The sequence below is a fragment of the Chaetodon auriga genome, chromosome 13 (genome assembly GCF_051107435.1).
Source record: "Chaetodon auriga isolate fChaAug3 chromosome 13, fChaAug3.hap1, whole genome shotgun sequence".
NCBI classification, from domain to species: domain Eukaryota; kingdom Metazoa; phylum Chordata; class Actinopteri; order Chaetodontiformes; family Chaetodontidae; genus Chaetodon; species Chaetodon auriga.
This window is the reverse complement of record NC_135086.1, coordinates 6,207,299-6,232,493: the sequence shown is the minus strand read 5'-3', so window position 1 is coordinate 6,232,493 and position 25,195 is coordinate 6,207,299. Positions and strand designations below refer to the sequence as shown.

At 42.9% G+C, this 25,195-nt stretch overlaps 5 protein-coding genes across 6 annotated transcripts in view; 3 read left to right on the top strand and 2 right to left on the bottom strand.

Annotated features, from left to right (window-relative positions):
- Nucleotides 1-11,114, bottom strand: part of LOC143330288 (glutaminase kidney isoform, mitochondrial-like) — a 31,913-nt gene extending 20,799 nt beyond the window's left edge. For both annotated transcript variants that reach the window (XM_076746736.1, XM_076746737.1), the window contains exons 1-7: nucleotides 10,696-11,114; nucleotides 5,457-5,553; nucleotides 5,239-5,360; nucleotides 3,761-3,890; nucleotides 2,657-2,736; nucleotides 1,965-2,128; nucleotides 2-60 (exon numbers count right to left, since the gene is read on the bottom strand). In XM_076746736.1, coding sequence (XP_076602851.1) covers nucleotides 2-60; nucleotides 1,965-2,128; nucleotides 2,657-2,736; nucleotides 3,761-3,890; nucleotides 5,239-5,360; nucleotides 5,457-5,553; nucleotides 10,696-11,003 — 960 coding nt within the window. In that variant the 5' untranslated portion in view covers nucleotides 11,004-11,114. The remainder of the gene's footprint in view (nucleotide 1; nucleotides 61-1,964; nucleotides 2,129-2,656; nucleotides 2,737-3,760; nucleotides 3,891-5,238; nucleotides 5,361-5,456; nucleotides 5,554-10,695) is intronic.
- Nucleotides 11,115-12,249: 1,135 nt separating this feature from the next.
- fkbp7 (FKBP prolyl isomerase 7) lies at nucleotides 12,250-15,974 on the top strand. Its single transcript, XM_076747120.1, has 4 exons — nucleotides 12,250-12,513; nucleotides 13,263-13,414; nucleotides 14,279-14,406; nucleotides 14,617-15,974. Exons 1-4 carry the CDS (start codon nucleotides 12,296-12,298, stop codon nucleotides 14,776-14,778), a joined length of 660 nt encoding a protein of 219 aa, XP_076603235.1. The 5' UTR covers nucleotides 12,250-12,295; the 3' UTR covers nucleotides 14,779-15,974.
- Nucleotides 15,975-17,077: 1,103 nt separating this feature from the next.
- osgepl1 (O-sialoglycoprotein endopeptidase-like 1) lies at nucleotides 17,078-20,989 on the bottom strand. The gene is made up of 7 exons (XM_076747436.1): nucleotides 19,484-20,989; nucleotides 19,012-19,399; nucleotides 18,716-18,920; nucleotides 18,165-18,313; nucleotides 17,619-17,749; nucleotides 17,458-17,529; nucleotides 17,078-17,360 (listed from the first exon to the last, which is right to left on the bottom strand). The coding sequence occupies exons 1-7, from the start codon at nucleotides 19,684-19,686 to the stop codon at nucleotides 17,276-17,278; spliced, it is 1,233 nt and encodes a 410-aa protein (XP_076603551.1). The 5' UTR covers nucleotides 19,687-20,989; the 3' UTR covers nucleotides 17,078-17,275.
- On the top strand, nucleotides 20,148-23,153 carry alkbh6 (alkB homolog 6). Its single transcript, XM_076747438.1, has 2 exons — nucleotides 20,148-20,241; nucleotides 21,299-23,153. The coding sequence occupies exon 2, from the start codon at nucleotides 21,304-21,306 to the stop codon at nucleotides 22,006-22,008; it is 705 nt and encodes a 234-aa protein (XP_076603553.1). The 5' UTR covers nucleotides 20,148-20,241; nucleotides 21,299-21,303; the 3' UTR covers nucleotides 22,009-23,153.
- adat3 (adenosine deaminase tRNA specific 3) lies at nucleotides 20,156-24,821 on the top strand. Its single transcript, XM_076747437.1, has 2 exons — nucleotides 20,156-20,241; nucleotides 23,301-24,821. Exons 1-2 carry the CDS (start codon nucleotides 20,230-20,232, stop codon nucleotides 24,369-24,371), a joined length of 1,083 nt encoding a protein of 360 aa, XP_076603552.1. The 5' UTR covers nucleotides 20,156-20,229; the 3' UTR covers nucleotides 24,372-24,821.
- Nucleotides 24,822-25,195: the final 374 nt, after the last annotated feature.

Here is a 25,195-nt window from a genome sequence, read left to right as displayed (position 1 = left end):
CCTTTATGAGTGAAGTGCAAACAATTGCGCCAGCGTTCACCATGGGGTTGTGAGGCTTATCTGCAAAACAACGAGAGCTCAGTGGGCATGATGCAGAGGATCAAAGTGTCAACATCAGTTTCTCCAAATCTGAGTGCTCTGTATATAGACAGACCAAACAAACATGACTCAAACACAGGAGGAGCGCACACTGACAAACAGAGAATGAAATTAGCACCTGTCAGATACGGGCTACATGACGGCAGGTAAAAAGGTCAGGTCACCCTCCACCATGCCTGACACTGAACATTAATACATATCATTTATAAAAAGTAATTCTGAAGAACAATCAGGGATTCAGGTCACGCTGTGTTTACAGTCTATGTTTAGTAATAAAGTATTTATGGGTGGATGTACATAGTTTGTAAGCTGACAGTCTGTGCGTCCTTGTTTCATCTCTGCTGTGCCCTGTGGAGTAAACTTTGGACCGACATCCACAACGAATGCTGGTGGGAACAAAGTGTTCCAAGAAATTTAACACACTTGCTTCAGTTTTTACAGCCAGGGAGGAGAATCATGTTTCCACTGTGTGTGGAGGTGTGGGGGTGGATGCTTGTCTGCGTTCACTAAGCAGCACTGAGTCTGTTGAACCAAAGACATTAGTTTTCATCGAAAATACTGATGTAAACATCAGGATATAGTTAATCCTGTTAATCATCTGTCAGCTGGTGACGTCATGTGACTCTTGACATATTGCCCTACGGGAGAGTTAAACCATGAGATGGTGAGTTCGAACAGATGAGAGGAATCCTCCTCCTCCTCCCTCTGATCTCTAAAACAAGTTCAAGTACATTTACACTTACATCACCTGCATTTCCTCAGCAGTGCGTGATCCCCTTACACAACACAACAAACCCGAGGCTATCCTGGCAGGCGAGAGGTAAAATTACAACACAGGATGTGACGATAAAATGGCCGTAGTTTAAGCACCAGCCTGGGGATTGAGGTATTTCCTCACAGCATACACGACTAGGTTCCTCATTATCAGATTTATCTTTATATCAAAATGTTCCATAAAAGCAGCACAAGTCTTGTGCTGGGCAGTAGTGGAAAGTGCTTGAGTACCTCTAATCAAGTACTATACCTTCCACTACATTTGTCTCACAGCTTTATGTACTATTTACTTGAGAAAATTCTCCTCCTTCTCCAGATAAATTAACTCTTTAAAAAGCCTCTTGGATTAGCTGGACAGTCGCAAATAGTTTGGTTTAATGCTCAACTTAGCCAAGTGTGATGTGGAAACTTGAAGCCTGCAATGCACAAACACTCAGAACGGCCTTTTCAGTAATCTCCTGTGACGTGGTTAAACTTTTGAAATGACACAATTTAGGATTTTCTTAATGGGGGAGAACATGTGAGATGTCCTTTTAAGGATTTTAACATGATATTAGAACTTTTCTTGTGGAAAAACCTCATCAGGAAGTCAAAATGCGGTGTTTTCTATACATCTAAAACATGTCTGAAGGGGATCTTTCAGTAAAGAATACTGAATGCTTTACCAGATTAACTCAACCACATTTATTTTCTCAATGCTGTTAAAAAAATCCCTAGACAAAAATCCTCTAATGCCAGGATCTGACTCATGCACTTGGCAGCTCACTCGCAGCTCTCACCCTTTCTCTCCAGGATGCTGTAGTTTGTCCACAGAGGATGCTAATATGCTATAATTCAGTCCCACTTCTTTCTGCTCAATGATTTCAATGCTAACAATGCTATTCTCCAAAAATAGGAAACACTAACTTCCTAAACACAGCCAAAGCCCTCTGTTGACATCACACAGGACACTCTCCATTATCAAACCTGCATCGGGTTTCCACTGAAACGTTTTGAGGAAAGTAGCATGTATGGGCTGATAAGCTTTTCAGAATCACAGACAGAAGAATCCTCCACAAACATCAAGGAAGGAGAAGAAGAAAGTGGCTCACCATCATCATTCAGGAAGAGCTTATTAAAGCGCAGGCCACTGGGCTCCTTCCCAATGAAACTGTGCACATACTCTGTGCTGTAGTCGTTTACAGCAACGGCGTACTTCAGAGGCTTCACACAGGACTGCAGACAGAAGGGCACCTTGGTGTCTCCGACTGTGTGTCTACAGAAGATGAAAGATAACAAGTTATCTGAGCTGGCAAAGCAGCTGCAGTGTCAACAATACAGATGCAGGAACCAGATCAAAATGAAAGTGATATGAAGAAGTGCAGGTTAAGAAGTTTTCCACTTCACAGAATATGTGAGTGTTCAGGGAAAACCATAAAGCTCAGTGACGGAGCGTTACAGCGCGATAACAGAAGCACACAATCTGTTCAGTGCCGTGCTATCTTTATGACTTCCTGTCTTACACAAACACAACAAATACACACACCTATGGAATTTTTATCAGAGAACAAGCCGATCAAAACACCTGTTGACATCATGACACTGCATTCTGGACTGTTTTGTTTTCACCGGGGAATACAACATATTGAACACTGTAGACTTCACAAAGAGTTTATTAAAACTACAATTAACATGAGCTCATCTGTCGACCCCCAGCACCATCTGAGCATCATTAATCATCATGTGACACTTCAAATTAAACACATTACAAACTCAATGACTGTGACACATGACTGTGTCTCACCTCTGTCCGTCAACGGTGCACAGAGAGACGGCCCACAGGTTGGGGCTGAATTTGGCAAGCTGAGGAATGTAGTCAGCAACCTGAAAGAGAGGTACGTCAGCTGAAAGAGGTTCACTTTACACCGCTGACGTCTGCTGAGGCTCAGGCTTCAACGGAAAGTCAGCAGCACAGACAATGCACAAGAACAACTGACAGGAGGTCAAATCTCATCAGAGGACCAGAGAGGAAAAATCCACCCACAGATGCTCATACTGGAAGGAGTTATTTTAGGACAAAATGTTTTGTTTACTTTGTCCCTTTGTCGCCTTTCACTTTCAGTATTACAGCAAGTAACTTTCCACATTTTCCACCACAAAACCCACAGATGTTTCTTTCCCAGCTCAATTAGAAAGTGCATCTTTTACTCTCCGTTTTGGACTTCCCTCCACACAAAGCTGTTTGAGGCTCTGTAAGGACTCGCCTGTCACTATTACTGTCAATACAGCAGATTACATAACACAGGTGTGGTAATTCACCTGTATTTATGCTGATTTTGTCAACTTGACATGGGATTTCATCAGCATTTTCGTAGTAAAATTGCTGTTTGACCGCTTTAATAATTTAATCACAACCGAGTCACGATTTTATGCTTTTAACAGAAACAAAACAATGCAAATGAAGCTAACAGATGCTGTTCTCTTTGGCTGTGATGCACAGTTTAGCTGGCTCATTTTTTCACTCATGAACTGTTTTCTAAATCAGCTGGCTTAGTGTGGATGTAGGATCAGTTTGGTTATTTGCTAATAGATCCTTTTCACTTGTCAAAGCAGGAAAGCGCATGTGTAAGTAATAATATTAACAAGGGCAGCATGGCCGCAGGGCATAGATCGCATGGAAGGTGTGTGATGTACACATGGAGTCACCAGATGTTTTTCATTAACACAAGTTTAATACATGCTGGAAATACCACGATGATCCTTTTCACGTGTTCTGGGGTGGATTTTTCCTTTCCAGTGTGCTAATGCAGAACCAGGCTGTTAGAACAGACTGATGGTAATGAATCTGTGTGAGATAAATAATGATGATGATGCCTGAGAGAAAAAAAACATGGATCTAAGGACACACCTGTCCTTCAGAGAGATTTTTGGCACTCTCATACAGCTCATCAATATGGGAGGTGAAGGACTGGAAGTCTGGGATGACGAACTTCTTGCGGAAGGCCTGAGTGAGCAGGACAATGTTGCTCTGGACACACCTGATGAATAAACCACAAATAGCATGCTAAAATACTGTGACTGCATGCAACTGAAGGAAAAGTTTGTCAACCAAGTTTCCAACCCTGAAGTCTGACAAACCTCTGTGAATGTTAATAGAAGTGGCTGATGAAGAAGCTTCATCAAAACATATTGATCAGCTGCTTTTTATCCATACAGTGTGATCCCACATGAATCCATATAGTGATGAATGATCGTTTTCAAAACACACACTGTAGTAAAACCATGGATGTAGTGTCAGTGACACTATCCAAGGGTTTCACAGGCGTCTCGATCACATTTTCAGTTATTAAAGCCAAAACATATAATCAGTCATGCAAACAAAATCAAAACCAAACTTCTCTTTGAGTCTTAATGTGTTACTCGTAGAACAATAACTTTTCACATACTAGCAGAAGTGAAACTATATTCTGAGAGTTTAACTTCCTGTAGACAAAAATCTATTAACCTGTACTTGTATTTTGAATGGAGGAAGGAAGTTGGGGGTTTCCTACTGGGTGCAATCCAGAGGTTTCTTTGAGAAAATATCTAGTAGCTATAAGAGAAACTACATCTTAGATTATTTTGGAATGATACTGACTGTATATATGAGCTTCGTTTTACAAAATATACCCATAGACACTGGAATGTAATAACTTAAAAAGATAAACAGTAGTTAATTATTTATTTGTAGTTATTTAACACCTTTCTGGTGCATGGACTAGCAGTGCTGTAAACAAACCAGTTGTCCAACATTGTTGCTGTATCAGGAGCCTGTTCTTTACAGAAAGGCAAACCGGCTTCCCAAAGACCCCGTTTTACATGTACACACAGGTACACAGAAACTGGTTTTGAAAAATCTGCGCTTTAGAAGGTGCTTTAAAAAAAATCAGTTTCAGACCGAGAGGCCCAAACTCAGGGGAAAATACTGTTTTGCATATTATCTGTGTACGTGTGGTCAAAAGTGCTGGTGGTTTTTGTACCATACAAAGCAAAAGCAAGTATTTTAGGGAACTTTAGGAACCATAATCCTTTCCTATCATGACACAAGACAGTCATGCTATGTTTTATAATTTCTAATGTAGTCTTACGACTACATTGCACTACCTATGCACTACCTTACATTGCATCCATTAATATAATTCTTTAACTGCATTAAGGAATAGATGGATCACATGTAAAATTTCTTGCAATGAAAATCAAAAACTGCCTAAATGCTCTTTGATGGATATATTTGTGCTTTTATGCAACATGCAAATTTAAACAATAAGGCATGTTTGAATTTGCTCATGTTGGGCGTATACAATGGAGACAAAACACTCAAATAAGAGAAGACACGATCAGTCTTACTTCTTGAACAGGTGCCTGTCCAGCGTGACGCCATCTGCTGTGTTCTTTAGAGTTTCTTTGAGGGTGTCCATGCACTCCTTCAGTCTGGGATCTCCTGTGCGCAGCCCAGTGGCTTTCAGTGCCTAAAATAGAGTAGAAACACCTCTGAATAGAAACAATCACAAACAAAGAGGCAACTTGATGACGCCATCATGCTGAACTGAATCTAAAGGACTCACTGTGAGAAATTTATGAGCGGGAATCTTCTCTTGACCTTCTGCGACTGTGTAGAAGAGCAAGTCCTCCAAACTGGGCAGAATGCCTGGATTTCTTCTCCTACAATGGAAAAACACAAGGTATAAGACACAAGGAATGTGAAAATACTAAAAAATAAATCTATCAAAATAAACTTCGCTAAAATTCCTTTGTTTTTTTATCGTCTTTGGTCGGACGGTTGACACTGGAGTAAAATACATGAGATAGAGGCAAAGCAAAGGAGCAGGGAAAAACACACATTTGTTATGTAAATATAAGTAAATGCAGTTCCACGGCAGTGACAGCAGGGCTGATATGCTTTTAGCACAAGCCACAATGAAGCCTATTCTCACCTGCCCTGCCAGTGTAAACACGGAGCTTATCGGTCGCTGTTGATAGAGTCTTAACTCATTAGTGAGGGATCTGAGTGGCACATAGTGGAAATATGCAATCCAAGTGGAAGCATTAGCCACAGAGGTGTGTGTGAGTGTTTGTAGAGCACAATGATCAAAGCCTTCATTATACAGAAAGAACAATACTACTGCATGTTTCCTGTTGGCAGTGATCCCTGATGGGTGTCCTTATGTATTATGGGCAGAAATCAGGAGAAAATGATGGAAAAGAAGCCAAACTGGCACAAAAAATGCAAAACAGGTCCACATTAAAACTGTCAGCAGGACGCAGTATGTGTGATGGCTAAAGATAAACTACAGCCTACGTTCTTTTACTGGTTTCCAATAATATATTCACACTTTTCCGTAGTTGTAGTTTATGGTCTTCCACACAGCACAGTGGCGGCACAAAACCCATAACGGAAAATGTGCTATATTGTGGTTTCTATAGCTATCTGAATATGAAATTACCTACAGTGGAATATGAGAGGTTGGTCATATAATTGCACAGTCCTGTGCCACACTTCAATGTCACAGAGATGGAGGCATAGCCGCCTCTCCTTCACCTGAAGCACCTGCTCACTGGACACACACCATCAGTGAGGGTATAACAAATAGAAACTGTTGGCTTCTGTTCATTTGTTTGTCACCAAATGGTTCACTCGCTCATCTCAACTCACACGAAGGTTTGGCGGCAGTGTCTGGAGCAGTGATACAGCCAGGCCTAAATTCCAGGAATTCTCTATCTTTAGCCATGCCCAGCCCTCTGTGGCTCTTGGATTAATAAAGCCAACAGTGTGGCTTGTTCACACGCTGGTCATGACACAGCAGCGAGGTCTGCAGTGGAGCCAACGCTGCTCAGTACAGAGTCAGTATTCAAAGTCTGGTGTTCGAGACAAGAAGGATTCTCACACCTTTGAATTATAAACAAAGTGCATCTCAAAGTAGTAACTAAGACAACCAACAGATAAAGCCAGCTATTACTTTTTTTAAATGTCACCTTTCCGACTGTCCAACCGAATCAAAGCCCTTTCTCTCAATACCTTGCAGTAACTCACTTCAGATTGACCCTATACAGTGTAATGTCACAACCAAACACCCTGTTTGTAAAGATCACGCATCCCATTAAAGAAGTAATATTGCCATTAAAAGCCAAACTGTAGCCAGAAACTTTACACAGCACAGATCATGCTTCTGATACAATGCTGAGATAAAGGCTGCCCTAAATACACATCAACATCTGAAATTCCAGGATTCATTCTGCACCTCCTCCTGCCTTCATCTCATGTTGGCACATCTTCTGCTCAGCACAGAGTAAACACTCCACATACAGCCAAGGTAACCGCGCCTGAACGTGTGCAAACAGCCCAAGACTAAAATGCTGCCTGTCATGCATGCCTAATTCAGAGGGAGTGTTATTGATCTGACATCTGTCCTCACATAGAGCAGTTAACAGGTGCACCTCACAGTCACAAAGCTAGTCCACACGTGTGCATGTGAGATGTGTAAGGAGGGTACACCTTACAGCTGCATGCTAACGGTGGGAACATTTTGGAAAAACATCAGAATTTAGAGAAAGATGTATTCATCTACCTGCGTAAGCACATTTGCATTGAAGCGGGACTGAGAAATTATCACAGTTGCCCCCTCTCTGTTCCTCTTCGTGTGAAAAGCTCATTAACCACCAACACCCTCTTTAGCAGTGTTTGCATTTCTGCTGTGAAACGTAAAAGAGCCAACATGACAGACCTTTGTGCAGCAACAGAGGAAAACAAGAGGGCAATCTGGGAAGTGTTGGGACAATTTAAGGTGCGCTTCACCAATTTTACACATCAGGGTCAATGTATTACTCGGCCTGTGGAAACAGTTGTTTAGTGTCTTCAGTGGCCCTGGTGGAGTTTTGCTGATGATGTCAGTGTTACCTCAGTTTGCCAACTACATATTTCTTTAACAAAAACCCTGAGTTACAAAACAGTGGATGTGAATTTTGAAAGACATGGCCATTTACGGTCCCATGCATAGGAAGATCTAGTGTAAAAGCTGCTGTTGGTTACGGGAAATGAAGGGTCCAGTCATTTTGCAGACTGACTCAGAGTTCTGGCTATAAGTCAGTAGGCATTTTGAAAATTATTTATGTCTCTTGCAAGTCCACTAACTTCACAGAAGTACACTGCTTCCTTTGAGTTCTAGTCCTTTTATGTAGCTGCAACTTAACTTCATCTGTCATAAAGACTGACGGACGAGGCAGCGGAGCAGATGGATGAATTAACATGTGCCACATAACCATATCACATAATCTTGTGGTTGGTCTGTTTGATATTCTCAGTTGATAGAAGCAAATGTGAAATGAACTAAAGAAGCAAATGTACCACAGTTTGTTTAAACTGCACAAACAGGTCAGGTGTGAATACATCCAAAAAACACTTTGTTTCTCTACATTTGTATGTTTAAAAATCCTGTTCCTCTCCACAGACAGATGGCACAGCCCCTTTGCCGCTGGATGACTGCTCATTGGGGTAAGCACAACACTTTGAGAGTTTCCTGGATACCAGATAAGACCAGATAGACAATTTTAAAACCTCTCTTTGCTCTGGAGGAGTTACAGCTGTGTGGGATTACGACACTGTATTAATGGCCAGTATTTTATTATTAATACAGCACTACTGTAAGCTCTCTGCAGTTCTCTTAGCTTTTTGGGGGGGGACACAGGATCATAAATAATAGTATGTAGCGTGGGCACTTTGGAAGCACAAGAGAAGATAGGATTAAAAATAGATTCAAAGATGAGAATGAGAGAGAGCGTGAACTCAGGGTGCAGACTGGAGGCTGCAAAAAGCTGGCTGCAGTATTCAACGATCTGGCGTGAGAGTGCGGATGTCCTCAGCACGGTAGCATCAGTGATTTAATGCCAGGCTTATTTTCACTATGCAGTGTGTTGGAGCTTAAGTGTGTGTCTCACTTTCTGTTCCTGCAATGTGTATCGCAACAGCCACTTGTCAGTTTTTGATAATGTAATCCTATCCACCTCCACCCACCGAAGCTGTAACTGATGCATTAAATTGCTAGTGGTGATGGCTGTGAGCCAAGGACGTTCTGTATTTTCCTGTCAATCATACCAGGTAACAGCTCCACAGGTTTAGCCTTTTCCCTATTAGCTTACAGCTCTCTCTCCAGCTTTATAACTGAGGTGAGATTGTTTCTCAATGCACAGAATAGGACGCAGGTCATAGCCACATTTCCTGACGGGGCTTATCCCGTGACTCATCAGGAGCAATGATGTCGACATGCCATCCCCGTCACGTGCATTAACACTTTGTTTTGTGCTGCTGACACATAAAAGACTGTATGAATCACAGGACTGATCCCAACTATTGACAACAGGAAGTTTCCAAGGACAGTGTCCTGAGCATCTGACCATGTGCACACACATTCAGACACTCCATTTCAGACCCTGGTGTACATGCTAGCTTTCTTTAGCCCTCAGGCTCCTTAACTGTTGCTGAATTCAACACAGATATTTGTGCTGTAATAATTAAGGGGCCCCTGACATGCCATCAGATACAGGGCAGGATCAGACAGAAGCAGGATTCCTTCTCAGATGTTTTCACCCGGGGCTTCCAAAGTCAACAACTTTCAGGGGTTTTGGTGTCAAGTTCTTCCTTGTGTTTCCTCTGTATTTTAGTGGTATGGAGCTTACACTGAATGGCCTCAGCTACCCAAATTCTAGCAATGGTCCAGAGTTCAGTTCACTTCAGTTCAGTTCATATCACAGCAACAGCAACGCCCCATCCATGTCTATCCACATTTCTAGGTCATGAAACATTCCAGTTATTTTGGCTGCACTGAGCTGGCTCAAAAAAACTGCCTGGCTTCAGAGAGAAACACATGGACTGCAGTCACAGGCAGACAGCCAGCTGGCTGCAAGGAATACCACTTGAAATGTGAAATGGTCGATATGGATCATTTCAGTTCAACAATGGAATTGGGTTTCATTTCTGATACGCGCCAGCGGTCTGCATGGCTGTGACCCCCAGCCAGCTCATTAAAGGTGGAGGTCACAGAAACTACTGGAAGCCATAGGAATAAACTCACAGGCTGATCTGCAGCCAGGCAGTAATTACTATCATTACCCAACAATTAAGTGAGGAAAAAACAGTAAATATCCTTACGGGTTTGGCTCAAGACATTTCTTAGGCCATGGTTTGCATTTCATTTCAGTTCCAGGTCTTTTTTGTGTGTGGAAGTGTGTGAACTACCCCGTTATAACCCTCGAACATGGATGTGCTCAACCTGATTCTGAAACAGGGTCACTGCTGTTTCACTTTCACTAACTGCGGCACCATGCTGCGCGTTATCTCCAGAAGAACAGAGAGTTAACCAAACGTTAAACTCAAGCCGGCCAAGGCAGGCTAACATCCTCATTAACTTCAGGTTAAGTTGCTGCGTTGGTATTTGAAGGCGGCGTATTTATAAAGCTACTTGGCGCAAAGCCACCGGAGGCTGCACCCGGTATGTCACACATGGTTTGATGGCTGCTGCTAACAGGCCCGTACAGTTAGCTAGCTGTAACCCTACGTGTTAAATGGTAAGGGTTTGGGGTAATGTTATTTCGTCTATGAGCAATATCTTTGTATCTTAGATGCTAAAGGTGTAGCCTAAGATGCTAAGTGAGCTAATTACTGAAAGCTATTTAATGCAGTTGTCATACAGCGTTAGTGACGGTTGGCGAACATCAGCTCGCGCCTCTATGCGTCGTAACTTGCCATAAACGCCCGCCGTGCTGACACACTGTCGAGTCCGTTTATTCCACAGGAAAGTACTTGAAACCTACTTGTCGCTGGCTGCTTCGCTGCTGGCTCCATCTTTCTTCAGCTGTTCGTCCAGCTCCACGGCACCTTCAGTTTTTGCGCAGTAAGAGCGGAACGGGGCGGCGAGGGGCGCGGTGCGGAGCGCCGGGCGGCGTGAAGCGGCATGGAGGACCTTCAGTTGAGTAGACACAGATCGGGCATCAACGGAGGCGGCGCCGAAGCAGCAGTGGCGGTTCGGCAACCAGGTCGTCTGTCTAGAGCCGGACAAGGGACGCTTTAGGGTGGCTTCAAACAACTCCTTCAGCACTGTCGAAAACCTAAAATGTAACATCTCAATCCTGTCAAGCAATTAGAGAGAAAGTCGTAGTTCCAAATGTGTCCTGTCGTAGCGGCAGGCTTGTTGCAGCTTGTCTGATACCACGTTAACTGTCTGAGAGGCGATGAGTCACAGTCACCGGCGTCCAAAAATAAATACAGGCGCATTCACGCCCCCACCGCTCCTATTGGTGGAAAACAGGTCACGCCCGCCTCCAAATAATTTTTTTGACCCTCTGACGGCACCTATTGGATAGTCTTTGTGTCTGTCACTTCCTGTTATTTTTTTTTGACAGTAGAGTGATTGAACAGCTTAATGCAGACTTTTCTAGGCTCTGTTTATAAACGTCATATGGCCCAGTGGTGGAGTAAATATTCAGATCCTTTCCCTAAAGTAAAAGTACAAATACAACACTGTAAAAATACTCTGTTACAAGTAAAAGTCCTGCTTTCAAAATGTCAATTAAGTAAAAGTATGTAAAGGTTGCATAAAATAAAAAGTGAGAGTTCTCAAAGCAGAAAAATGTCATGTGACAGTTATGCTATTATATCATTAGATTATTATCACATTTAAAATTCAATTCTTCATAAGGAACCATAAAATATTTTTGCTTTGATAATTACTTAATTAATTATTAAAGTTTCTAGCTGTGTTTATATGTATTGTTGAATAGTGCAATTTATGACAAATCACCACAGTTTAAAAGCTTTGTAAGTACTGTATGCAAAAATATTAATATGCAACTAAGCTACCAGCCAAGTTACTAAGTAACGAATAACTAAACTAACTAAATTTATCAGATAAATATAGTGGAATAAAACGTTTAGTAATTCCCTCTTAAATGTACTCTAGTAGAAGGAAAGAGTCACATGAGATTAAACTACTCAAGTAAAGTACAAGTACCTCAAATTTGTACTTGAGTACAGCACTTGAGTAAATGCACCCTTCTTAGTTGCATTCCACCACCGGTTGGTAACATACACTGTGTAATATTTTTTATTATATTATTTATTGTACAGTTTATGGTTGGTATAGGGAGAGCTTTTTAGCCCTTAGTGTAGTCTGTCAGGCGGAGTTTGCGCTCAGGCTGCGCACCGCCTCCAGTGTTCTTCTCCAGTCCAATGAGCCATGGTGAAGAGGATCAGAGCCATGGCTTGGCCACTTACAGTGAAGGAGGCGGGTTGTGTGTGAACCAGGAAGCAGAAATCCCTGACAGTCTCAGATCAGGGCATCAAAGTCCCACAAAGTATGCATCAGCGCTCCACGTCCTCCGGAGCGTCCAGAAGTTGCCACGAATACACAGCGGCATGATGTGGAGGGTAGTGAGCTGCACACTGTGCCTCTTTGTCTCCTCACAGCTCAGCCTCTGCGCCGTTTGGGCGGCAGCAGATGAGCTGGAGGCAGAGGTGAAGATTGAAGTCCTGTTCAAACCCGAGCCGTGCACTCCCAAGAGCAAAAGAGGAGATCTGATGAACGTCCACTACGATGGGTTCCTCGCCAAAGATGGCTCTCAGTTCTACTGCAGGTGGGTGCTTCGAGACCAAAAAGTCCTGCAGCTGATAAATCTGATCTTCAGGAGCCTATTTGATGCTTTGGAAGCCTGCGTGCACGTTTGCAGGCACTTCATTGCCGTTATAATGAAGTTCCTAAATTGAGGTGTCATATTACATTACAGATCTTCTTCATGTGTGCTGTAAAATTGCGCAACCCTTTTATTTCAATGTGGCATCAGTAAAGTTTATCATTACATGGGTCAGGACACTAAATGTTAGGAATTGTAGTTCATCCTGCTTTTAGGCCTACTTCAGCAGTTCTCACCTGGATCCATGGAGAGCTAAGGGACTGTAAGAAAGTGACTTTAGTGGGGAGGAGGGAGGCTGAATCTTATATTTTTTATTTAAAAAAACTCAAAACAAAGAAACATTTATGGCAGACATAAAAAATAGATGAAACTGAAGTCACTTTCACACATTTATTGCAGCCATCAAATCTGCAAACTGTAAAAAATAAGTGAAATAAATATGAATTAAGGGTGCGTCCATAAATCCAATCTGATGCTGTCAAAGAAATAGAGAGTGCTCTTTCTCTACCAGTTAACCCACTTGTAGCATAGCTTGATGCTTAACAGTTAACATTAGCAACATTAGCTAGGAATGCCACAAATATATATATGCTTAATGCCTGCACTGCATAGCCAGGCGTGTTGGAGAGAGTGTTGGAGAAACTTAATTATTTAAAATGTCGTTGCTTCTCTTTGTGCTGTTTCTGTTTTAGCCGATCAGACAAAACTGGGCACCCTCAGTGGTTTGTGTTGGGCGTCGGACAAGTCATCAAGGGCCTCGATATCGGGCTGATAGATATGTGCCCCGGAGAGAAACGAAAAATAACTGTTCCGTCTGCCCTGGCCTATGGAGAAAAAGGCAAAGGTAAGTAGATGTAACAGACAGGCATGTAGGAGAAGAGCAGGGTGAGGCGAGGGGAGTTCAGTTGGTTGCAATTTGCAACCTCACTGCTAGATGGCAGTAAATCCAACACAATGGTCCTTTAAGGCTTGTAGCTGATAATAATAATGATTAATATTATTATTGAGTTGTACTGTGAAATTGATATTTTCTGAGACAGTAATCATACACTGAACATCTCATCCTGTTGCATCCCTGATTGTTAGTGGTGGAAGAGTCTGCCTTCATGCTGTCTTGTCTTCTTTTACAGCACTTTAGCCGAAAGGGCATCACATCCCTTGCAGTGTTTGCTACTCATCCCCCCACGGCATGTCCTGAAAGCATGCACGAAGGTTGAAAGGTCTCTGCTTCTTGTCGCTCTTTCCTGCATGCACTGCGGCACTTTCAGTATACTAACAGCTGATTCGTCTTTAGCCTTTAACCGCTGTTTCCTCGTGTCGGTGTTGGTAAATGCACTAAGTTACGATCTGATGGTGGTGTTGCCTCTAGCCTGGGATTCTGCATTTCTGGAGGAAGTGGTTTTGCTGAGGCGCCGCTTCAGTTTTCAACGCTTTGTGTAAAAATAAACAACTTTAATTGCACGTACCACCAGTTTAATATTAACATCATGTCTCCTAAGGGGCCTTTACATTTTGTTTTCCTTTGATACATTCATTGATGTAGTTAGAAGCTCTTTTGCTCAATTCATGATCAAATGTGAAAATGTAGCAGAAGCACCAACCAGAACCTTCCTGACATGTTGTCGAGCCTGTAAGTCCTGATTGTGGCATTATATGTGCTTCGGTGGTTTAAAATCCTGATGTGCTGTTATGCGTACTAATCAAATAGATCCAGTGCCGCCCAACGCCACGGTGGTCTTCGAGGTGGAGGCTTACTCCGTGTCCAGGGGGCCACGCAGCATGGAGGCTTTCACAAAGATGGACCAAGATAAAGACAGACGTCTCACGAAGGACGAGGTAACTATGATTTACAGGCTGGTCATTATCACAAGCAGCTCAGACAGACAGAGGCTGAGGGGCCTTTTAGCGTGGGGGCCACAGGATAAAAAAGAGGCTCTTTAAAAAAGGGTGTGAAAGACTTTTTGTCAGGGCCACTAGACCAGGTGACAGAACAGGCCACATCCTGGGACTGTGCATAAAAGATGAGCTATGTCATTTTATTTTCAGGTTAAACAATACTTGAAACTGGAGTATGAAAAAGACGGGAAGCCACGCGATGATCCTTTCTACGAGAAGATCATGGCTGACATATTTCGCAAGAACGACCAGGACAAAGACGGACTGATCAGTGCGAAGGAGTACAATATTTATGAGCACGACGAGCTCTAGTGTTGGAAGAAGTGGATCTTTTTTAAGTTTAGAGAGAAAACAAGAGGAGATGAAAGGAAAAATCCACCGCTGCATGTTCGTACACTGTTAGATGCCAAGTTATGGTTTCCTGTTCGTTCTTTTGTGATGTAACTTCACTTTCTCGCTGTGCCCACTTTTCTTCAACACGCCTCATCACTTCTGTTTCAGTGAGTGGTTTCCTTCTTTTCCCAGAATGCCTTTTGGGAAACCCCTGAGTGAATTCTTGTCTGTTGAACGTGTCTCTTCCTCTTCTATGCTCGATGTGGCCCCACGTGATTTTTCAGCATCAGTTCGGTTGTTAAATGTAGACAGAAGTTTGGCCGTTTGAGTGACTTGACACCAGAATGTGACGTCTGTAGCACTGAATGATCACAGAGAGAACATCAAACACTTAACTGGGATCCAAAATGTTAAAACAGTGTCGAACAGCTTCGGAGTGGATTTTTCCTTTGAAGAACAGACAGTAAATACTGTGTCTGTGTTGAAGTACTCTCTATGAAACTATGCAAGTGAGAACATCCCCGACACCTGTGAGAGTGTTGACTGTCGTGCAAATACCACTAAATTTTAACATTTGAGATGTTTTGTTTCTGTCTAAGTTTCGTCTTTTGATTGATTCGACATGCAGCACAAAGAAGAAACCACAAGGTTGCACAATGTTGTGGAATCAGTAGCTTTGCAACTGTAACGTGACTGTCATGTGAGAGGGCGTTTATGCCAGACGTGTGAATTTCCTGCCCTCTAATCTGCACCAGTGTGCAGATCCACAGATGGAGGTGGATATCAGGTGACTGCAAACTCTTCCTCCTCAGACAGGACGGCCAATAAAAGCACAGCCGAAAAAGACGTGAACGCGATGGAGAAGCACACGGATGCATGTTGTCGTTTGTTAGACATGTTTACAAGTTTTGTTTACATCTTTATGTGGTCAAAATCATGATTGTCATTGGATCCAGTTGAGCAATTTCTGTATTTAGTATCAGAATAAATAAACCTCGACAGCATGTCATGTGTAAGTCAGATTTTTCTTCTTGGTGGAAACATGGAAGAACCGAAGAGGTTTAAGTATGAGGTGAATCTGAGATGAGGACAGACCTGCAATGTTTTTCAGTGTTTTTCAATGATGGTATGATTTCCTGATCAATCAACTCCTGCACGTGACATGAACGGTCTCGTGTTGATGTTTGTTCTGTTTGTTCCTCAATAAAAACGTTTTATTTTGTCATCATCAGGCCAATTACTGGAGCAGTTCCCACCCGCTGTGTGCAGTGATGGAACTATTCAGATCCTTCTCTGAAATAAAAGTACTAATACCACACTGTGAAAATACTGCGTTACAAAGTGCTCAGAGTGCAGTAAAATGCTCCTTGTCAGTGTTTTTTTATCTGCTGTTTATGGATTGGATAGACAGCAATGCATCATATTCTATAAGATCATCATACGTTTGCAGCCTGGCTGTCCTGTGAGAACCACGTATCTCCAAAAAGTTTGATGAGCTCAGAAAAAGTCTGTTTTCAGCTTTGTGACGATGCATTTTCAGCTATTCCAAGAGGCTTTTTAAACAAGAGTTTATTCAGCTGAAGTTTCTGTAAAGGAGCTCTTCATCCTCAGCATAAAATGGAAATACTCAAATACAAGTGCAAGTACCTCGAATTTGTATATACGTACAGTACTTGAGTAATTGTACTTAGTTGTACTACACCACGGTTGAGTTGCACATACATAAACTACCCACTAGAGGGCAGTGCTTAGCCAAGAACAAGCAAGTACGCGTCTCAGTGAGAAGTCCTGAAGTGCTCTCAATATGAGCAACAGCTGCTTAACCTACCAAGTATTTCTGCTGTTAAGGCTCTTCTGTCTTTACATGTATGTAGTACATTAAACGGAGTTCTGTAATAAAGGAGATGGTCAAACTTTGGTTTTAATTTTTTTGGTGATGATTCAGTAACAGAGGTCAGACTGGACTCACATACAAAGGAGGAGGAAACACCTGCTTCCTTCTTGACAACAGCTTCATCTCAGCTTCCAGGTGCTGTGTAACAGACAAATAAGAGTTCACGCACTCAAACTAAAGACAAATCTTCCCGAGTTTCAGACTGTGAGCTCATCCGTGATGTTTATTATACTCAGGTTGTTCAAATATTGTCTTATTCCTGATAAATGTGGCATGTTCTAAAAACATATTGCTTGCCACAACTCAGGGAACTTACCATGAAGTAATGGTATGGTCAGCCGCTTTCATTACGCTGAAATGATCATAGCAAACCAAAACATATTTCCCTTTGATGGATTTTTATTTTCATGTAGTTTTTTAAGGATTTTTTAGATAAAAAAATCAACTGAGATTTATAAAACACATTCATTAATAAATAGCTGTTTAATATGCTTATGCACATACAGTATATACACAGTATATACACCGAACAAGGAAAATGTCAGAGTGAAAAGCATTTCTTGGTGCAGGACAGAACAAAACTTAGTTGAGGATCTTCAATGTGACTGACGGCAGCTTGATGTCTGCTGCCTTCACCTCTGCTGTCATGTCAACTCCCAGCGGCGCCCTGCGAGCAAGTGGTGATGTTAATCAGCAGAGCAGATAAATCAAAGCAGAATTCAATTCACTCTCACTGAAATTCTACATGAGATCTTTTGACTTACTTTGCCTCATAGCAGACGTCCACATCTGGAGACAGTATCCCTTTCCCTTCTCTCAGGCGCTCAACACCGTTCCTGGTTAAAAAACAGATCAGATTCTACAGTGAGCAAAATCATCTCATCAGATTCACTGTCGAAGATCTGCTGATGGTCAGTATGCACACCATGCGATCATCACTCCGTTGTCAGTGCAGAACTTGGCTGGAGGACAGAGCAGCTGGAGTCCTGTCTTGTCGGTGACGATGGTCAAAGCTTTGCGGATGTACTGATTGCTTGCGACTCCTCCAGACAGCACCTGTCAAAGAAGAGTGGATGCTGAAATCTTCAGATTGATATTCACAATGTTTTCTGACTGAAAGGATGAGGATTGTGTTACTCCATATTTTTCCTGTTAGGATTTCTTGTTATAGAATAAAACACAGGACATTTTATTTATGTCACTGAGGTACTCATCCACAGCCAATAAGAAAAAAATGTAATAACAAGCAGTCTGAGTCAGCTGTTAAGCTCTCTCAGTTTTTCCATAAACACAACATGTTAATATAACAACAGTGTACAAGTAAAATAAGATCTGAGGCCACTAACGGTGTCCATATTTCTATGATCAACCTTCTAATTAGCTTTTCTCCAATGGGCAACCAATAACTGAACATAGCAACAAACTCCGATTCATTAATTAAATACAATCCAAAGTGATGTGACGCACTCACCAAGGTGGGACTGCTCGATGGCAGCAGGCCGTTGGCCTTACAGAACAAGATGGCACGGTGTGTGCGCTTTGCAAGGTGGGAGGCTACTGTGTGCTGTGTAGCAGCCGCAATGTCATTCACACACGATAAGAGCGTCCCCTGTTCTACACCTGCAGAGGGAGACACAGACAATAACGCATCCTATTTATCTGGACAGAGACGTTTCTGTCAACCTGTAGCAATGAGGGGAACTGGTGACAAAAAAAGCAAAGTACACTTTTACTGCGCAAACATCATGGAGGTCTCAAACTCTTTTTTTTTCATGCATTTTTTTATATTCATTTATTCATCCTGGGTTTTGTTCATCTATGTACTTTTTCTTTGATGTGCTGCACAGCAGACATTTTGACTTGTCATAGCAGAAAAAGCACAGGTGAAACGAAAAACATTAATGATTCCAGTAATTTGCAGCAATTACTGTTTTTAGTTATACCTGCGTTGGACGAGTCAAACTGTCTGTGAATCTGTGCACTAGTTCATGTGTTATGGTGGTCATTTCTATGTCCTCATACCTTCCTCTGCCTCTTTTTTCATTATCATCATTGTGACTTGAGTTCGTAGGCCAGCAAAAGAAAAGCAGCAGTCATACGTTTGTCCCATAGGTGTCCTGAAACTGAACTTCTTCCGGTCGCCATCCTTTGCCAGAAGCTCTATAGCTTGTCCTCCACTTAGTGTGGAGCACTGTGGGTGCTTTGTGAGGGACAAACGTCTTGCCACCTGTGAATCCACAAAAGGCAATATTTCATTGGTTTATAATCACAAACTGAACGTCACGACCAATAACAACATTTTAGTATTAAGATCTTACTTTATCCAGTGTGTCCCCTGGAGCTTCATCCAGAGAGTGACCCAAAAGAAGAAAGTCATCGACTCCTCGAGCCACAGCGAGAAGCGAGTGACCCCCAGAGACGAGCAGGACCAGGAAGGGGAAGGGGACAGGCTGAAGCATCCTGACAGTCAGTGCATGGGCCTCCATGTGGTGGATGGGGATGAAGGGCTTGTTGTGCCGCCTCACAAATCTCTGGCTGAACTCAAGGCCGACACCCAAGCTCAGGGCCAAGCCGGGCTTCACCGTGGTGGCCACAGCTGAGAGCTGGCTGGCGTCCACATTGCTCCTCTGCAAAGCCTCCCCGACCACACGCTCTATGTTTTCTCTGTGGAGCTGCTGTGCCACTGTGGGGATGATGCCACCCGTCCTGCAGCATTCAAGAGGGATGAAGATATGTCAAAGCAAAATCACTTCAGCAATGATCCTCATATAATACAGCTGTGCCACCGACCTGAGATGAACATCTTTCTGTGAATGCAGAGACTCTCCCAGTATTTCACCAGTCTCATCCAGCACAGCAGCTCCAGTGTCATCACAGCTTGTCTCTATGCCTAAAACCAGTCTGGAGGATGATGCTTTTCCAAATGGAGAACACCAAAATGTGTGCCTGAACTGTAGCAGCCTGTGCAGAGCTTTTACTTTTGTAGAGAACATGGTCGTGGATCCTCTATTAGTCAACTGTGAGTTAGTGTAGTAAGTCTAACAACTAAAGGTGACCTCAACTCAGTTCCCATTGAATATTAAACTCACAAAATTGAAAACCGGATGTCGAAAAAGACCACAGCATCACGGTAAGCTTCAGAACAACGAACCATGAACAGAAAACACACGAAGTCCCCGGAGTTCAAAGCAGAAAGCACAAGTATACTTAGCTGTCTGACCTCAATGCTATTTCTACTACCTTCCGTGTAGCTGCGTCACATGTAAATAATTCCGTGCAAACGCAAGTCTGTAACCTTAGATTAACAAGCTAAAAAACAAAATCAAAAAGACGGACTATCAACTTAGCATTATACCTGTTGAACTTATACTTTTAAAAGCCATTCATTTGAAAAACACGATTAGAAAATAAAGCATGGGTCCAATGTTATATGGTTTCTGTTAGGGGACGTTTTAGTCTGCCGCACAAGTATGAAAGCATGGAGTCGAGCGGCTAGCTGGAGTGTTCGAGGAAACGGCACTTTCATCTAAGTGTTGATGTTGAAAGAGGTAAAGTTGATGTTGTGTCACTTATGGGTTAGAACTGATCCGTTTTTAGTTTTGTGCAGATAGATAGCAGCGCTGTGCTGTTTGTTGTATAAACATGGCGCTGTTTCAGAATTTGAAAATTAGCCTTTTCCATGTAGTGGGCTATGTTGCCTTCAGGGATACTAGGAATGTCGAATTTCTTATAAACTCCACAATAACTCAGGAATGAATTTGTATATTGTTGGGAAAACTGTCAGAGATGCTGAGAGGTTTCGATTGAAACATACAGTGTTTTAAATAAAGGCAACGAACTAATACTGTATTTGACTTAAAGCTAACTGAAACAATACGTAACATACTAAGATCAGTGGTCTATGTTACAGCATCACCAGGCAACGGTGAGTGAAGTAATTGCCGTTAATAGAAAGAAAACCACAAAAAAGTTTTTTTTTTAAAACCCTCATTTTGGTAACGATTCCGACTAAAAGCAATCTCATTTTGGATGAGAGTAACGTTAAATATCGTTTTTTTGCACTAGGAAGTACATAGAATACCATAACTTTAAACGCATCATTACGTCCATTTATACATGATTTTATAAATTGGGATTTTTCAGTCGCAGTCTCTTTTTTAAAATGCCGAAGAAGAAACCAGTACCTGTTTCAGAGGTGTCAGTGAGCTTGTACTGCCGACGCTCAGTTTGTAATGTATTCATGGTGTTGTAGGCATAGAGTTTATGTAAAGGGATTGAGGAAGCTAAAATGTTAATGCTAGCAACGCATACGGAAATGCCCTGGATCACATGGTAATATGACTGCCGCTGTTGACAAGTCGCGTCCTGCTGCTACCACGTAGATTACATTTAACAATTAGTTCGTTACATAGATAACCTGTATCCGACTTGTACGTTTAATACACGTTTTAGACGTTTTTAGTCAACTGACCAGTCATCGTTTTTCTAGTAGTAGTTTTCAAACATGGCTGTGGTACACTTTACTCGCTGTTAGCCACCAGAGGGGAGGTTAGCTAGCTTTAGCACTTCTTTTTTAACAAGCATTTCATGTTGGCTTTTCTAAAGGAGGCATGGAACACCCAGCTTGTATTTTGGAGGAATTGAAGCAGTTTGTGGTAAATGATGCCCCACCAACAGTGTATTACATCCCAGATTTCATATCGGAGGATGAGGAGTCCTACCTTCAGCAGCAGGTGTACAAGTCTCCTAAAACTAAATGGACTCAGCTGTCAGGCAGAAGGCTCCAGAACTGGGGAGGGTTACCGCATCCCAAAGGCATGCTGGCAGAAAAGGTCCCTGATTGGCTCCAGACGTACTGTGAGAAAATTTCATCTCTGGGTGCATTCAGCGGGAAAACAGCCAATCACGTGCTGGTGAATGAGTATAAACCAGGAGAGGGGATTATGCCCCATGAGGACGGACCTCTGTACCACCCGACTGTCACCACCATCAGCCTGGGCTCTCACACCCTCCTCGACTTCTATACGCCCATCAGCAGGCTGGAGGGCGATGCCCCGCAGACGGAGGAGAGCCGCTTCCTGTTCTCCCTGCTGGTGAGGCCTCGCAGTCTCCTGATCCTGCAGGATGAAATGTACCAGTGTCTCCTTCACGGCATCCAGCCCTGCGCCCAGGACACGCTCACGGACAAGGTGGTGAACCTGTCTGCTGCCGGGGCGCTGCCAGGAGAGACGCTGACCCGAGGCACCCGGGTGTCACTGACCATACGACATGTGCCCAAAGTTATGAAGACGAAGCTTATACTGGGGAGGAAATGAAAGGACTGCACGTTGACCTGCTTGTTTGCTACGGACACCATCAGGCATAATATCAATGGCAATCTCCTTGAGGCTGCTTTATGGACTATATTTCACGTGTGTCTGTAATTGATTACTTCAGGCTTTGTTACATATCTGTGCTGCACCTCTGGAGCTGCTGCAGCTTTTCTGGACATCATCAAAGCCGACGATACAGCGAGGATTACAACTAGAAATAGTTGAACTTATGAATTCACCTCTTAAACATTTGATGGGATTATGGGATCTCTGTCACAGATATCCAAGGAACAAATAATGACAGAAGAATGGTGTCTTTAAATTTATTAAAAGGATTAATAAAAAATATTAAAGTGTTCAATTTATTATCTGAAAGCCAAGCAGAAGAAGAATATGTGCAACTGTGAGGCCGTAACACCAAATCTTTGATGTTTGCAGGTGATTAATGACTGTAATCATAATTCAGTTGTTAAAAGTGGAATCAGTTTTTGTTGTAGATATAAAATTAATAATGGTTGTTTATGTATGAAGTGTTTATTTTATGGATTTATTTAAGGACTACAAACAGCTGATATACAAGCACGGCTGATGTAAGTTGTTTCAGCTTTTCACAGGTGTATCTGTATTGGCAGATGAGTAAGAAGTGACTGGACTCAAATGCAAAGATGTTTGAAGTAATTAAGAAACTCCAGTACATACAGTTTGTCCATCAGAGAACACTGAGTGTTATTTTTCAACTGAAAACTCTAAGTCACAGCTCTTTAATAACCAGATTTAAGGGATACTTAAAAAATGAGATCAGGTTAGCCTCACAAATCTAGTATTAGTTGGACTATAAATCCACACTAAGCGTGCAGATATCATTCAAATGAGCATGTTTCCGTTGACACAGATGCAGAATCGTGTTGTATTTATTGTACAGATGAACTGCACTGTATTTCAGGCCTGAATAATCTGCTATCAGAAACTGGAAGTGCATGAAATGGCTGATCCAGTGTGTCACTTATTAACTAGACTGTGGCATTCATTACGAGTTCACGGTTGCCTTTGACGTTTGAACTGGCTTGTTCATGTTTTGGGTTCTAAAATCTGCCTTGAGTGTTTGGACTCTGATCTCTGTTTAAGAAATATAATGATGCACAGCAGCAGCACACAGGTCTTCTGGGCTGAAGCTGTTGTGTTAAATAAACCAGTCTTTGTCTCTTTCTTTCACAACTGAAAGGCTTTGGCATCATGTGCTCCGTCCTGAAACTCACTGACTTTGTTTCACTTTGGTGTGAAATCATATTTCACAGGAGAACGCCAAAACAATGGAGCCACAGACGAAACGCTGGAAAGGGTCAGAGTGTGACGGCGACTCCTGGGTCGCTTATCCTGTGCTGTCAGATGAGCAGTCACAAGACGTCGAGCTGGTCGAGGCGTTCGCGGCGCCCATTGTCAATAAGAAAGAGACGTCTCGACTGGTCCGGGAGCTGAACGGCCTCTTCCCGTTGAACGGCCTTCAGCACGTCAAGAGGGTGCGGGCGGTCAAAGAGAAGGACAGCCCTCATCCTCTGGAAGTCCTGGTGTGCCTCGTCAGCGACGCACCGGACACGAAGGTGGTCAGCATCGACGCTCTGCTCCCCTCAGATGGAGTCAGAAGTAATGGATTGGGTGAACCTTTTGTGGTTAAAGTCCCTGCGCGTCCCCCTTTGACCCGACCCCAGTTTGAGCTGGCGAGCAAACACTGGCCCACCTCCTTTCATGAGGACAAACAGGTGACCGTGGCCCTGAGAGGAGAACTCTTCAGTCCACCTCAGAAGGCCAGGATGCACGTTTACATGACGTCTGCTTTGACTGCCGCCAAAGCAGGTGGCGAGTTGGGAATGGAGGCGGTGGGGGCCGCGGTGGTCGACCCGGCGACGGAGAGAATCATTGCGGTGGGCCATGACTGCAGAGGTGACCACCCCCTTCATCACGCTGTCATGGTCTGCGTGGACCTTGTGGCTCGGAGTCAGGGCGGTGGATGTTATTCTTTTGACAGATATCCTGCATGTAGATTCACACCGCCAGACCCAGACACCGTCCAACAGACTCCCGATGCTGAGACGAGCTCTCAGCCTTACATATGCACTGGGTACGACCTCTACGTGACCCGGGAGCCCTGTGTCATGTGCGCCATGGCGCTGGTACACTCCCGCATAGGTCGTGTCTTCTATGGGACGTCCTCCGCTGACGGCGCCTTAGGGACCAAATATAAAATCCACTCGCACAAAGATCTGAACCATCGCTTTGAGGTTTACAAAGGAGTGTTGGGAAAGCAGTGCGAGGATCTGAAGCGTGTGGACGACCACATGAAGAGGGAAAGTTTACAGGAAAGAAATTAATGTGGAAGTTTCATCAGTGACTTGAAGTTATCAAAGGTGCAACTACATGAATGAACAAATGTTTTACAAAACATCTATTTTAAATAAAGCCTGACTGATGTATTGGTACAATATGAACGTTCATTGGTGGAGATGACAAAGCAGTTTTATTTTTAAATCAGATGTTAAACAGAATTGTAGCTCTTAATATTCTAGATTTGGCTGCAGATTTTAATCTGGTCAATATCAGGCTGGTTCTTCACCTGCCAACCTGTGTCACCTGCAGGAAAGGGAAGCAGCAGTTAATAACTGCAGGTGTAGACGTGATATCGCCACCTACTGACAACAGAAATAACAGCTGTCATTTGGACACATGAGGCAGCTGCTGACATTGTTTTCTCTCACATCCTGCAGGGGATTTTTCATCCAGCTTGTGTTAACTGGGTAAGACTTAGTAAAGTTTGACAAATCAAGACTGGAAAAACTTACTTTCCTCGATAAATGTGATGCATTTTGACGACTGTTTCCAAGCGTCACGCTGTTCCTGCGCAGTCTGATGAAACACTCCATCATTGAGATGTTTTATTGTGTGTGGGTTCAACACCCAGTTTAGGGCAGTGTTAATGTCTTTCCCGATAAGCCGAGGTTTGCCAGTGCTCGATGTCCACCACAGCTGAACCGTCTGCTGTCCACACACTTTATGAGAGCAGCTCATATCAAAGGCAAGCTGTAAAATCTGTTCTGATTTGATCTGTAGACTAAACCACGTGTAAGACCAGCTGAGAATCTCAGAGACTCCTCGGATTAACAGACGTTCCCAAAACTGTCATTACAATCCTGAAACC

Excerpts from the sequence above, each read along its gene's own strand:
- fkbp7 (XM_076747120.1), top strand. The coding sequence starts at position 12,296 with ATGATGTGGAGGGTAGTGAGCTGCACACTGTGCCTCTTTGTCTCCTCA. Across the intron at positions 13,415-14,278 it reads CTATGGAGAAAAAGGCAAAG|ATCCAGTGCCGCCCAACGCC; the intron begins GTAAGTAGATGT and ends CTAATCAAATAG. Across the intron at positions 14,407-14,616 it reads GACGTCTCACGAAGGACGAG|GTTAAACAATACTTGAAACT; the intron begins GTAACTATGATT and ends TTTTATTTTCAG.
- osgepl1 (XM_076747436.1), bottom strand. The coding sequence starts at position 19,686 with ATGTTCTCTACAAAAGTAAAAGCTCTGCACAGGCTGCTACAGTTCAGG. Across the intron at positions 19,400-19,483 it reads CAGAAAGATGTTCATCTCAG|GACGGGTGGCATCATCCCCA; the intron begins GTCGGTGGCACA and ends TGAATGCTGCAG. Across the intron at positions 18,921-19,011 it reads CAGGGGACACACTGGATAAA|GTGGCAAGACGTTTGTCCCT; the intron begins GTAAGATCTTAA and ends GTGGATTCACAG.
- alkbh6 (XM_076747438.1), top strand. The coding sequence starts at position 21,304 with ATGGAACACCCAGCTTGTATTTTGGAGGAATTGAAGCAGTTTGTGGTA.